The 14870-nt window shown below is 42.3% G+C and overlaps 1 protein-coding gene across 2 annotated transcripts in view; it reads right to left on the bottom strand.

Annotated features, from left to right (window-relative positions):
• Positions 1-1508: 1508 nt before the first annotated feature.
• The window catches only part of LOC143032870 (ubiquitin-conjugating enzyme E2 S), a 33375-nt gene continuing 20013 nt past the window's right edge, over positions 1509-14870 (bottom strand). For both annotated transcript variants that reach the window (XM_076198072.1, XM_076198062.1), the window contains exons 2-5: positions 14393-14540; positions 13861-14051; positions 4868-4996; positions 1509-3445 (exon numbers count right to left, since the gene is read on the bottom strand). In XM_076198072.1, the coding sequence (XP_076054187.1) occupies positions 3287-3445; positions 4868-4996; positions 13861-14051; positions 14393-14486 (573 nt within the window). In that variant the 5' untranslated portion in view covers positions 14487-14540 and the 3' untranslated portion in view covers positions 1509-3286. The remainder of the gene's footprint in view (positions 3446-4867; positions 4997-13860; positions 14052-14392; positions 14541-14870) is intronic.

Here is a 14870-nt window from a genome sequence, read left to right as displayed (position 1 = left end):
CTTCGAAAATGTTATCACACCAATTCTTATTGTAACACAAGAAGCAACTTTCAAGTACTGACTACCCCACAGGAGGCTTGATTTGACTCAAAGGAGGGATTTCAAATACTTCACATTCACTCAACTTTTCCCAGCTATGAATCCTGATTGAACAGGACTAGATTATATGCTTAGATACTGTCAAAGACCAAGTGAGAATGTAGCAGGACTCCAAATGGTCATAGTGAGCACAAGGTCTCATGTGCAAGTTGATTGGAGAAACTAGCATTCCTTCCGCCTAAGCAATAGCTGCAATACATTGTTGCATTAACCACTTCAACCCAGAAACCTTAAGTTTTTGTTCAGAAAAAAACAATTGTTTGTCAGCTGAAGTCAAGAGTACATAAATTAACCCCTTTGAACTCCTAATGCCTCATGTTGACTGTTCTCACTAATGCCAGACAATCTTATTCAGTTATGAGGTGAACCTTGGGCTGAAGAGGTTACTACAACTCTCAGGCTACAAAAACACCTTAGATCAACATAAGCAGCAGTTCCCGGCAAAACATCCATATCAAACCAAGATTATTCTTTTTTAACAAATCTCAATGTAAAACTTTAACAAATAATTTGCAAATCACCTTGTAGCTAGGGCACCTGCTTAGGTTAAACAAAACATATTCCAATTTCCGTATTATTTCCACATCTAATCCTTCTAAATAGCTAAACTGGATCATGAGATCAAATTCAGGATATTTTCTCACAAATCAATGTAAATAAAACTTACACTCTTGTGAAGTATGCAATAAATGAAATCCTACACAGAGGACCTATAAATTACATTGCAATCACCAGTTAATCATGGTCCCATAACTATCTTATTGTAACACATGTTTAAGACTTTGCACATACCTTACGATGTACTCTCAAGCTTGGCCATTTAGCACTGCATGCACACTATTGCACTACAATGAAAAAGGTACAGGTAGCAAGAAATTATGCTCTCTTCCAGTACATATAGAAAGAAGTGAGGAGAGAGATGAAGAGAAAGAGAGACTGAGGAAGAGAGACAGACAAGACAGACAGACACACACACATAGAGAGAGAGAGAGAGAGAGAGAGAGAGAGAGAGAGAGAGAGTGTGTGAGTGTGAGAGAGAGTGAGAGAGACTGAGAGAGACTGAGAGAGAATGAGAGAGACTGAGAGAAACTGACACAGACTGACACTGAGAGGCAGAGAGACTGACAGAGACAGAGAGAGACTGAGAGGCAGAGACTGACAGAGACAGAGAGAGAGAGAGCACAAGCAAGAGTGCATAAGCAAGAGAGCACAAGCAAGAGAGAGTACAAGCAAGAGATACTGGTCGATACAGATATGGAGAGGAAGGCAGACAGACAGACACTCTCCAATACAATTTGTGCAGAAACTGAAGGTAGCAAGACATACATAAAGGAAAGGCACAAATTCATAGTACTTGAAATATTAACATAAAAAGAATCAAGGTAGGATTTGATCATGCTTATTTTGTGGGAAAAAAAAATCATCTACTGGGTATGTATGTATGCTTGTACGAATGCAGTAACCAAACATGGGCACCAGGACCATGTACCTACATGCAGTGGCACTGTGAGATATGACAGAAGACATCTCTCTACCAGTTCTTCAAATACCATAAATAGCCTCACCTCCATCCGTCTGTACAACCCCAAGAGTACTTGGTCTGAAGACTGGGCCCTTCAACTCCTATTCTTCCATTTCTTCAAATATGGAACGCTAACAATCAGCAACTGCTCCCCTCCTCCTACCATCCAGTGACAGACCCACACCAATAAAAAACTGAAAACTTTCCTTCCAGAGATACATTGGGGGGATGGATGTTTACTTACTACTGTGGGTCTCCAGGATTCTAGTTGGTGGAACTTGAGGCAGCAATTGTTAAAATGGGCACCTGAACATGGCTCTACAGGGCAGCCAATGGAAGGGACAATCTCCCCCACACTAATCTCCAGAACCCATCAATACTTTCACCGTACAGCTCCTCTGGTTTGGCACTCTTTCTAAACATGGCCCAAGATCCCTGTTTCTATCAAACAAAATCCCACTAATTTCCCACCACTTTTTTCACATTAATTGAGCTGACAACCAGCAAGTGTTCCTCTCTTACTTACATGATGACACAACCCCACTCTAACCACACCAATTCAATGTTTCTTCCCTGACAGATCTATGCAAAAACTCAACTATTGCCAGCTGCCATGAGGATGCAGGGTTTTTGGTACAAGAAACCAGAGGCAGTACCAAGTGTATGGATATATGTACAATATGTTATGTATGGGTGAACCTATATGATGTTATTTCAGACAAATGATGTTATGTTCTCGACTCAATGTAAGGCAGCACTACTAACTGACCTGTAACCAGCTTCATCTATTCAATACTCAAGCTTCTCGACTAGGACATCACAAATTCACGCAAGACATCTCACATCATTCCAAAGGTCCTAGGTAACTTACACCCCAAAATACCCACCCATCCAACCTAATCTAACCTAAATTATCCAGCCCAACCTAAACTGACCTTATCCCACACTACCCTGACTATGCTAACAGAACAGCCCCTTAGTATTCTTCTAAAATATATGAAACAGCTGAGAAATACGCTTCATAAGACTATTTGGTGGCTGCACTATTACTTTGGATTAGCTACTAGAAACAGAGGCATATTAGTAAAGCAACAACTCTTGCAATTAAGACAAAAACACGGGGCATACAATCTCAAAATCACACTTCTCCCTGGTCTGTAAATGTTTTCAGTCACTACCAATCAGTATGCAAAATACTAAGTCATCAATTATCCAAACAAGTAATTCACACTGATTAACACTTCCTTGTTACATTATGAAAAAAAAAAAAAAAATTGACATGATGGAATGAGGGGAGGTAATAAAAGATGCAAACAATTAGCTGTAATGACTTATGCATGCAGCAATGAATGGATGAATTTGATTTGAAAACTATTTTTTCTCTCTTATGGAATAAATAAAAGGCATTTCAGTGGTTGTAGTTACAGTTAAATATGTAATATAAAATATGTAATAACAACTGGCCTATGACCAAATGTGCGAAAATAAACCTTATTTCTTGACCTCGGAGACAAGGCTACCCACTGGGAATGCTTTGGGCTAAATGCAGAGGGAGCGGAGGGAAAGGAACAAAACCACTTTGCTATCATTTTTACCATGTGATATTTCATAATTCAGTACAAAAAGGATTTGAACTTTCAGGTGGATATTATTAATGTACCACTTTCATAACCGCTTCAATGTTCTTTTCTTGTCTTTAAGAAGTTTCTTCCGTTCTGCTGCCAATTTCTTGTCTCCGGCATGTTTCTTGGCCAGTGGCCCATTCACACCACTTGGTCCTTCACCCACTCCACAGTTACCATCACCTTTGCCATTCTTTGGCACCTGGAAAATAAACGAGCAAATAAATAACCAGATGACATAACACCAAGTTATCAATGCAAATGCCATCTCTGGTACAGACATCGAGTTCACAATACAATAATAGCCCCATCCCCCTTCTTTTTCGGAAACCATATACAAGCACGTACCAAAAGGTTTTTGCCCATTCCCCTTTATTATGGTGGCTGCCAGTAAAGGCATCCACCCAGCCTTCACCTATTCTACACCCAACATCTATTTCTTTTTTACCTTTCATCTTAGATCCTTGTACATACATATACCAAAGGCTTTTTCCCCCTTACACGGGGGGTAGCCAAAAAGAAAAAGGCATAGAAACCACTCCCACCCATTCCAATTCCTATATATTCCACTCCCCTCCACCCTCCTCCCTCCCTCTTATCTTGGCACTTCCTGGTAGATCCTTGTGGATGAGGAATAGACACAGAATTGGCCTGGCTACAGACTCAAATTTCCCAAGATATAACCACCACACAACAGACAAAGAACACTTCATACTACTGTACCCCACATTTGGCAATACACAGACAACAAAATATTTCTTCTCCAAGTGATTTGTGGTCCCAAATGGAGGCTGTTACCAGATTCTTGGAGGCCACAGGTCTTCCGCAAGAGAGACCTGGGGCAATGGATTTATTGATTGATTGGATGAAGAATTCCTTGCTCACTGCCTGAGTCAAAATTAGTGTGGCATGCCACAGAATCTCCACAGTTGCTATGGATTGACTGATTGATTGGATGAAGAATTCCCTGCCCACTGCATGAGTCAAAATCAGTGGAACAGGCCACAGAATCTCCACAGCAGAGCCCAACAGCCAAAGCTGATCTAACTACTTCATTATAATCATGGTGACCCTTGCAGTTCATCCACTTGTAATAGAGCAGACAAGAAGAAATCCCTTTCAGCCACCTCAATTTATCCATTTACAACCACTCTCCACCTCTCCACTCCCCTCCCTTCCCTATTCAAATGACATGCCCCTTGTACCCAAGGCCTAATTCACACCATCCATCAGTCCCATTCTGTCTTCCCCTCAAATTCATTCCATCCACCTCTGCCTTCCACTCTTCCTGCTAGTCTTTTTTCACTCATTCTTTCTATATGCCCAAATCATCCCAGTATTCTTTGATCAACCCTATATGCCAGATCCCTTTCCATCACCACTCTGTCTTACATCCACAAACAACTGCCCTATCTCCCATTTCCTTCAACTACCTTCATTTCCAATCCCCTTCCCATTACCCCAACATTTACCTCCCATACCACTACCACCCAATTCATGTACACATTGAACAGCCATGATGCAATGACACATCCCTGACACTGCCCCACCTTTACCTCTCCAATTTCAATCCTAACACGCCACTACTAAAGCACATAAATACTAACAACAAAATAAGACTTACCTGGGCATGGATTTCAGTCATCATTTTTGCTCTAGCAGCATAATCATCATATGCTTCCAGAAGTAGCTTGCCCGCTTCTTCATTTAAAGCTGACTCAGGATTGGGCACAATCAACAAACATTTTATTACCTGAAAAGAACCAAATCCCACCATGACTTAAACCCCTTACAAGATTCATTAAAGAGAAGTATGGCTGGGCTATATCCCACCTGAGGTATTGGCTGCATGTTATGATGGGGTTAAAAGCTGCTCAGTACCATGTACCTGATACTTTATGGTCTATATGGAGTGCCCCTATGGACCAGAGCAACACATCATTTTGTCTGTGATAGAAGAAAGCTCTATTCATAGAGAAATCATGCTACTTATTATACTGCAACTGTCCCTCCATTATGCTGTCCCCCCACTCTTAATACTGTCCTATACCACTTCTCTGAATATTTATTTACTTTTTTGCTGAACAATGTGGTAGGGTAGAAAGAATACTGCTACCAAGTATTCCCACTTGAGTCGTAAAAGGCAACAAAAAAGGGACTGGGATAGGACTAGGCATCTTACCTCTGTAGCCCCAAAGGTGACATTCCTAACAAAAAAAAAAAAAAAAAAAAAAAAAAAAAAAAAAAAAAAAAAAAAAAAAAAAAAAAAAAAAAAAAAAAAAAAAAAAGGCCTAAGAGGGTCTGGGAGTTTTCCAACCAGAACCCTAATGTTTTGGTCTTTCAGTGTGTGTGGATGTGGTACAGATGGAAGAGATAGGCAGTATATTTTTGAGAAGAAAGATGGATGTGTTGGCATTTAGTGAAACTAAGTTGAAAGGAAGGGGCAACTTTGAGTTTGGGAGTGTAGTTGGGAGGGTGTCAGGAGTGAAGAGAGGATGTGGGAGAGAAGGAGTGGCTATACTAGTAAGTGAAGAGAAAGGTAAATTTATGGAGTAGAAGGTTTCTTCAAGGTTAATGTGGATGAAGGTAAAACTGAGAAGGGAGATGTGGGTTTTTGTAAGTGCATATGGGCTTGGTAGTGAGAAGAAGGTAGAGGAATGGGAGGCATTTTAGACAGATTGAAATGAGTGTATTGAGGGTTTACGGAGAAATATCAATGCAGTGGTATTGGGAGATCCCAATTCTAGGGTAGGAGATGAACCAATAGATGGAGTGGTTAGGAAGTGTGGAGTCCCAGAAAAAAAAAAATTGCAGTGGAGTGGCAATGGTGATGTGTCTAGAGAGTTGATGAGAGCAAACACTGTGTTTAGGAAGATGGAAGGGTGGTAGACAGGGCTTTAATGGACTATAAAAGTGGTAACCAGGAGAATAGTAGTAAGAGTTTTGGATGTACATGTTCTAGGGGGAGAGAGTGGGAGAATATCAGATAATTTTTTGGTGGAAGGTAAGATAAGAGTGGAGGAGAGATGAAAAAATAAATAAAAAGGACAGAAAGGAGTTGCTTACAGTAAACTGTTTAAATGAGAAAGAAAAGGCAGCATATAAAAAGAAACTAAGAGAAGAGTGGGAGGGAGTGAAGGATAGAGTAGAACTAGGAGTAGAGCAGGGTTGCCACTTAGGTCAACATATGAATGCCACACACTCAACGAAAATGGCAATAGGAGGGGGACTAAGCTAATCCATTTTCACTTTGATGGTATCTAAATATGGTAATATTTGACACATTTGATACTAGTGTAATAGTAAATAACCAGAATATGTTGCAATACTAATTTCAAACTAAACTTAAGGGAAAACAAAAAAAAAACTAAATAAAAGCAGTATTCAGGTAGGTGGAAAAAAAATGTCTACACTCTTTGTGAATGTTGGATTTCCTTCCTATAGACTACATTTTCTCCACATATTACCCAAAAATTCCACACTTTGGCAACCCTGGAGTAGAGAAGGAATGGGGATGTTTCAAGGAGGGAGTCACAAGGTGTGCAAAGTTGGCATGTGGAACAAGAAGGCCGGGAGGAAATAGAAGGTAGTAAGTGGTGGGATGAAGCAACGTTATAAAAGAGAAGAAGCAAGCTTTCCCAGATTGATTACAAAAGAGAGAATCATATAAGAGGTAAAGAAAAAAAAGTATGACAAAATTTTACATACATATACCAAGGCTTTTTCCCCCTTACAAGGGAGGTAGCCAAAAAGGAAAAGGCATAAAATCATTCCCACCCATTCCATCCCTGAATACACCACACCCCTCCACCCTCCCTTTTATCTTAGCACCTCCTGGATGACGGGTCATCCCTGCACCTTGTCCACTGCCCTGGGTCAGAAGCAGTGTCGTGAAGAAGACAAAATTTTGAAAGTGATAAAAAGATGTTTGGGAAGGAAAATAAGAGAGGAGACAAATAAAGTAGTGAAGAAAAGGTAAAAGGTGCAGATAGAGAGATGATAATGGAAGAGACGGAAGTAGGAGGAAGATGAGCAGATTATTTTAGAGAGATGCTAAATGTGAATGAGGATAGGGAAGGAAAGGTAGTTGCAATGGGAAGCACTAAGAAAAAGACAGTGACGAATGAGGAAAATGAAGGTGAAATAGGGAAAGATGAGTTGAAAGCAGTTAGTAAAATGATGAGAGCAATAAAGGTCCTGGGTTGGATGGGTGCCATGTGGAGTGTCTAAAAAAGGGAGGTACAGTGATGGTGGACTAGCTGGTGAGGTTATTTAATAATTATCTAAAAGAGGGTACAGTACTGTAGAACTGAAGGAGTGCCTATATAGTTCTGCTATACAAGGGAAAGGGGGAAAAGTGTGAATGTAGTAGTTTGAGGGATCAGTTTGTTAAGTGTAGATGGGAAGGCTTATGGGAGGGTTTTGATTGAGAAAATTAGAAGATAAACAGAGGTAGCAATTGGTGAGGAACAGTGTGGGTTTAGGACAGGTAGGGGTTGCATGGATCAGATTTTTGTGGTAAAACAGATATGTGAGAAAACTTTAGGAAAAGTAAGGATGTGTTTCGGGCCTTTATGGATTTGGAAAAGGCTTATGACAGGGTAGACAGGAAGGCACTGTGGAAGGTATTGCAGATATATGGCATAGGTGGAAAGCTGCTAAGAGCAATCAAGAGTTTTTATGTTAGTAGTAGGAGGTGCTAAGATGGAAGGGGTGGATGGAAGTGGAGTATGCTGGAGATGGAATAGGTGGGAGTGGATTTTATGACTGTTTTTTGACTACCTCCCTTGTAAGGGGGAAAAAGCCTTTGGTATATGTATGTATAAAGTAGAGCTTGTGTTAGAATTAGAAAGTGAAAATGAGTGGTTTGAGGTAAAGGTGGGACTTCACCAAGGATGCATTATGTTGCCTTGGCTGTTCAATTTATACATGGATGTAGTGGTGCAAGAGGCAAGTGCAAGGGTAATGGGTCGGGAAATGGAGATGGTTAAAGAAAATGGAGAAAAATGGGAGATAAGCCAGTTGTTTGCTGGCAACACTGCACTTGTGGCAGGATCAGAGGAGGGACTAAGAAGTTTGTGGCAGTTTGGGAAGGTGTGCGAAAGAAGGAAATTGAAGATAAATGGGGGTAAATGTTAGGTGATGAGATGTACAAGGGGAGAATATGGCAGCAAATTGGAAGTATTAAGGGAGTGAGACTAGAAGAAATGTATAGCTTTAAATACTTGGGTGCAAATGTGACAGGAAAAGGAGTGGAGGTAGAACATAGATTGAGAGAAGCAAGTAATGACTTGGGGGATTAAAAAGTGTAACAAGAAACTGACATTTGGAATTGGATGCTAAGAGGAGATTGTATGAAGGAGTGATTGTGCTGACAGCACTGTATGGGACAGAAACATGGAACATAGGAAGAGAGGAGTGTGAATGTGTTTGAGATGAAATGCCTGAGAAGTATGGTAGGGGTTACTAGGCTGGATAGTGAGAAATGAGGTGAGAACAGGGGTGAAAAGGGAGTTGGGAGATTGGAATGATGAAAGAGTATTGGGATGGTTTGGACAGAAAAGAATGAGAGAAGAAAGATTAGTAAAAGAGGTGTGGAAGAGAGGTGGAGGGAGAGAACATGGGGGGGGGGACAACTAAGGATGAGATGGATGGATGGGATAAAAGTGGCAATGGGAAAGAGGGGATTGTCTGTTGAGGAAGTGAGAAGACAGAAGATAGGGGTTAGTGGAGAATGGTTGTTTATGGATGATCCTGTAATGCATGGAAGTGAGCAGGTGGGCGATGGGGGGGGGATATGTGTGAATGAGACTTTGACGCAGCCCAAACAGATTTCTCCCCGTCTTTTCTTTTTCCACAGGACGGGGCAGAGGGGGTTCGCCAAGTTAATGAAGCAGCTTTGCTGTGGATGTGCTCTGTCTTGCTGCATTGCTTCTCACCCAGAGCAGTGGGCAAAATGCAGAGATGACCAGTCATCCAGGAAAAGCCAAGAAAAGAGGGAGGGAGGGGTGGTGAATGGGAGTGGATCATGGTGGGATGAAATGAGTGGGAGTGGATTCAAGCCTTTGACTTTGGTTACCTCCCTTGTAAGAGGGAAAAAGCCCTTGCTATATGTATGTAGTATCAAAATCCTAATTTGTTATAATAAAATCTAAATTATAGAGATCATACCAAAGGGTTTCATAGTGTGGGCACACATATTCCTAAAGTCCTAATTACAAACAAAATTCCAACTTCAAATCCACTTTTCAAAATTCAAAGAAATAATTCTATATCCCTTGCTGTGGAAGTGCTATGTCTTGCAACACTGCTTCTGACCAGGGGCAGTGGGAAGATGCAGGGATGACCCATCATCCAGGAGGTGCCAAGATAAGAGGGAGGGAGGGGGGTGAATGGGAGTGGAGTATGTGCGGATGGAATGGGTGGGAGTGGATTTTATGCATTTGCTTTTTGGCTACCTACCTTGTAAGGTAGTGGTATATGGGATTATGATAGGAAGAGTTAAGGATGTACATGTGCTAAGGGGAGAGGGCAGGGGAATATCAGATAATTTTTTGGTGGAAGGTAAGTTGAGAGTGGAGGATAGATGGAGAAAGAGGAAAGCGGCAAAAGGTAGGGAGGTGCTTAGAGTGAACTCTTTAAACGAAGAGGAAAAGGAGAAGGAGTACAAGAAGAAGCTGAAGGAGGAGTGGGAGGGAGTGAAGGATAGAGTAGAGCTAGGTGTGGAGGAGGAATGGGGATGGTTCAAGGAGGGAGTCACAAAGTGTGCAAGAATGATGTGTGGAACAAGAAGGACAGGAGGAAATAAGAAGGAAGGGTAGTGAATGGTGGCATGAGGAAACAAAGAAGGTTGTAGAAGAGAAGAAGCGAGCTTTCACAGTTTGGTTACAAAATAGGACAAGGGAGTCATATGAGAGGTACAAAGAAAAGAAAAGAGAAGTAAAGCAAAAGGTAAAGGAGGCAAAGAGGAGAGCAGATGTGAAATGGTGTAGAGTATGACAGAAAATTTTGAAAGCAATAAAAAGATGTTTTGGAAAGAAATTAAGAAAGGAAGAGGAGGCAAATCAAGTAGAGAAGAAAAGGTAAAAGGTGCAGATGGAGAGATGATAATGGAAGAGAAGGCAGTAAGGGAAAGATGGGCAGAATATTTTAGGGAGTTGTTATATGTGAAGGAGGATAGGGAGGGAAAGATAGCTGCAGTGGGAAATGCTAAGAAAAGGACCGTGATGAGTGAGGAAAATAGAAGAGAAATAAGGAAGGATGAAGTGAAGACAGTTGTTAAGATGATGAAAGCAGGTAAGGCACCTGGTCTGGATGGATGCCATGCACAATGTCTAAAAAAAAAGGAGATACAGTGATGGTGGAGTGGCTGGTGAGGTTATTTAATGTTTGCTGGAGAGAGGGTAGAGTGCCGGAGGACTGGAGGAGTGCCTATATAGGTCCACTTTACAAGGGAAAAGGGGACAAGTGTGAATGTAGTAGTTTCAGAGGGATTAGTTTGTTAAGTGTAGTTGGGAAGGCTTATGGGAGGATCTTCATTGAGAGGATTAGGAGAGGAACAGAGGGAGTAATTGGTGAGGAAGTGTGGATTTAGGACGGGTAGAGGTTGTGTAGATCAGATCTTTGTGGTTGGTAAGACAGATATGTGAGAAAGCTATAGGAAAGGGGAAGGATGTTTTTTGGGCCTTTATGGATCTGGAAATGGCTTACAATACAGTAGACAGAAAGGCACTGTGGGAGGTTATGCAGATATACGGGATAGGAGGAAAGCTTCTAGGAGCTGTCAATAGTTTTTATGAGAGTAGTAGAGATTGTGACAGGATAAGAAATGGAGAGAGTAAGTGGTTCGAGGTAAAGGTGGGACTTCGTCAAGGATGCGTTATGTCGCCCTGGCTGTTCAACTTATACATGGATGGGGTAGTGTGAGAGGTAAATGCAAGGGTAGTGGGTCAGGGATTGGAGATGGTTAAAGAAAATGGAGAAAAGTGGGAGGTGAGATGGTTAAAGAAAATGGAGAAAAGTGGGAGGTGAGCCAGCTGTTGTTTGCGGACGACACTATGCTTGTGGCAGGATCGGAGGAGGGATTGAGGAAGTTGGTGACAGAGTTTGAGAGAGTATGTGATAGAAGAAAGCTGAAGATAAATGTGGGTAAAAGTAAGGTGATGAGATGTACAAGGGGTGAAAGTGGCAGTAGACTGGAAGTGAGCATAAAGGGAGAGCGACTGGAGGAAGTGGATAGTTTTAGATATTTGGGTGCAAATGTGGCAGGAAAAGGTGGAGTGAAGGTGGAGGTAGAATGTAGATTGAGAGAAGTGAGTAAATGCCTTGGTGGATTGAAGACTGTAATGAGGAATAGACATTTGGGAATGGATGCTAAGAGGAGACTATATGAAGGAGTGATTGTGCCAACAGCACTGTATGGGGCAGAAACATGGAACATAAGAGAGGAAGAGAGAAGGAATTTGAATGTGTTTGAGATGAGGTGTCTGAGAAGTATGATGGGGGTTACTAGGCTGGATAGAGTGAGAAATGAGGAGGTGAGGAGGAGAACAGGGGTGGAAAGGGAGTTGGGAGAGAGGGTTGATGAAAGAGTATTAGGATGGTTTGGACACATGGAAAGAATGAGTGAAGAAAGACTAGTAAAAGAGGTATGGAAGGCAGATGTGGAGGGAGTGAACATGAGGGGATGTCCTAGGATGAGGTGGATGGATGGGGTGAAGGGGGCTTTGGGGAAGAGGGGAATGTCTGTTGAGGAAGGACGGGAGAGGACAGAAGACAGGGGTGAATGGAGAATGGTTGTATATGGATGATGTTGTGATGCATGAGGTGGAATGGGCGGGGGGATGGGGGATGAGGTAGTATGTGTGAGCAAAATTTGACGCAGCCCAAAGGGATTTCTCCCCGTCTTCTCCTTTTATGCATGGGGGGACAGAGAGGGGGGTCACCGATTTAATGAAGCGGCCTTGCTGTGGATGTGCTGTGCCTTGCGACACTGCTTCTGACCCAGGGCAGTGGACAAGGTGCAGGGATGACCCGTCATCCAGGAGGTACTAAGATAAGAGGGAAGGTGGAGGGGGTGTGGAGTGTATTTAGGGATGGAATGGGTGGGAATGAATTTATGCCTTTTCCTTTTTGGATACCTCCCTTGTAGAAAAAGCCTTGGCATATGTGTGTATGTACCTTGTAAGGGGGAAAAAGCCTTTGGTATTTGTATATAAGAAGGACAAGTGGAAATTATGCATAGCAAGGGAGGAGACTGGGGGTAGAGGTAAGTGGAAAATGATTGTTTGGATGATTGTTTGACACAGCCCAAAGGGTACAAGGGGACGGAGGAGAGGTTGCCATTTAAGTGAACCAGCCCTGCTGTAGATCTACTGTGCCTTGCTGCATTGCTTCTGATACAGGTTGTGGGCAGGGGACAGGAATGACCCTTCATCCATGAGGAGCTAAGATGAGAGGGAAACATAGATGGTGAATGGGAATGGAATGAGTGGGAGTGAGTACATTCCTCTGACTTGGCTACCTCCCTTTTCAGGGGAAAGAAGCCCTTGGTATGAAGATAGATAATGCCCTACTCATTTTGATATTATCAAATAGACTCTTGGGTCTTGTCTGGAGCCCAACACTTCTAGAAAGAAATAAGGGTGACAAGTTTTGCAGAAAAAGAAAGAAATAAAGAGAGAGAGAGAGAGAGAGAGAGGGAGAGAGTAAGAGAGAGAGAGAGAGAGAGAGAGAGAGAGAGAGAGAGAGAGAGAGAGAGAGAGAGAGAGAGAGAGAGAGAGAGAGAGAGAGAGAGAGAGAGAGAGAGAGAGAGAGAGAGAGAGAGAGAGAGAGAGAGAGAGAGAGAGAGAGAGAGAGAGAGAGAGAGAGAGAGAGAGAGAGAGAGAGAAGGGGAGAGAGAGAGAGGAGAGAGAGAGAGAGAGAGAGAGAGAGAGAGAGATAGAGAGAGAGGGGAGAGAGGGAGAGGAGAGAGAGAGAAAGAGAGGGTGAGAGGGGAGAGAGGGAGAGGAGAGGAGAGGAGACAGAGACAGACAGCGAAAGAGAGAGAGCGAGAGAGAGAGAGAGAGAGAGAAAGAGAGAGAGAGAGAGAGAGAGAGAGAGAGAGAGGAGAGAGAGAGAGAGAGAGAGAGAGAGAGAGAGAGAGAGAGAGAGAGAGAGAGAGAGAGAGAGAGAGAGAGAGAGAGAGAGAGAGAGAGAGAGGGGGGGGGAGAGAGAGAGAGAGAGAGAGAGAGAGAGAGAGAGAGAGGGGAGAGAGAGAGAGAGAGAGAGAGAGAGAGAGAGAGAGAGAGAGAGAGAGAGAGAGAGAGAGAGAGAAGGGGAGAGAGAGAGAGAGAAGGGGAGAGAGAGAGAGAGAAGGGGAGAGAGAGAAGGGGAGAGAGAAGTGGAGAGAGAGAAGTGGAGAGAGAGAAGTGGAGAGAGAAGGGGAGAGAGAGAAGAGGAGAGAGGGGGAGAGAGAGAATAGGAGAGAGGGGGAGAGATAGAATAGGAGAGAGGGGGAGAGAGAGAAGAGGAGAGAAGGGGAGAGGGAGAGAGGGGGAGAGGGAGTGAAGGGGAGAGGGAGTGAAGGGGAGAGGGGGAGAGAGAGAGGGGATGGAGAATGCAAGTCAAGATATTTACCAATAATATACGTCTGATTCCGAGGTCAGGCTTCCAGTCCTTTTTGAGCGTGTTTACACAGATTTCTCCATTAGCAGCAACATTGGGATGAAATATTTTGGTCAAGAAGAATCCTTTTGGTGGGCCCTGTGGGAAGTCCTTGCCCAGAGCAAGTTTTACCCTAAACACTCCACCAGCATAGGGTGTTCCCGCTGCAAGAATAAGTACAATCTAAAATTCAGTTTTCTAAACCAAAATACAAAGCTCAAGTGTTTCAATATGACAAATTTCAACACATCCCATACAAGCATTATTTTTTTTACTACAAAATACATGACAATTCTATCAAAATAAATCAAGCCATATGTTTGAAAGAAAAATATGTAAAGTAAATACATAAACTTGTAACTATTTTCTGAGTGATGTTAGTAAGATCAATGCAAAGATGATTTACTAAAGAGTAGTATATAGGAACTTGAATTTTTCATTTTTCAATACACATCATACTAGGTTGAAATATTATTATAATTCTAAATATACAAAAAATGCCAACCTGGACCCCAGATGGTGGCTTGGATGTCTGTGATATCCTCGTCATTCATGTGTACTCTTATACCTTCTGGAGGACCTTTGACAAGTTCTGTCATTTCCTTTATAACTCCTCGCAGTATTTGAGGAGAAAGGTTTTCTACATTGCTTGTCTGGAATGGAAAGAAATATCCTGAAACACTATAATTTAGGCAATATTTGGAGTTGATCATAACAAAATAAACCTAACTTAACTGTTGGCATTCATTATGCCTATGCATGATACATACATCAAAAGCCCCTTTCCCTTGAACAAGATAAGAGGCAGTCTAAGCATATACCCACCTTTGTCCATCCTACACCCATTTGTTGTTTCTATACATGCTAGGTCATTCCTCCCCAAAGAATATCTTATGAAAAGGTACCAATGATAAGCACCTGCTTGTGGTTGTCCTGTAAGATGAACAGAAGAGCTCCCCATTTTCAAAACCTATCAACCCCCT

The sequence above is a fragment of the Oratosquilla oratoria genome, chromosome 1, assembly GCF_046742065.1.
Source record: "Oratosquilla oratoria isolate Oo_2021 chromosome 1, ASM4674206v1, whole genome shotgun sequence".
Classification (NCBI taxonomy): Eukaryota; Metazoa; Arthropoda; class Malacostraca; order Stomatopoda; family Squillidae; genus Oratosquilla; species Oratosquilla oratoria.
The sequence above is the reverse complement of the archived record's forward strand: the minus strand, read 5'-3'. Positions and strand labels throughout refer to the sequence as shown.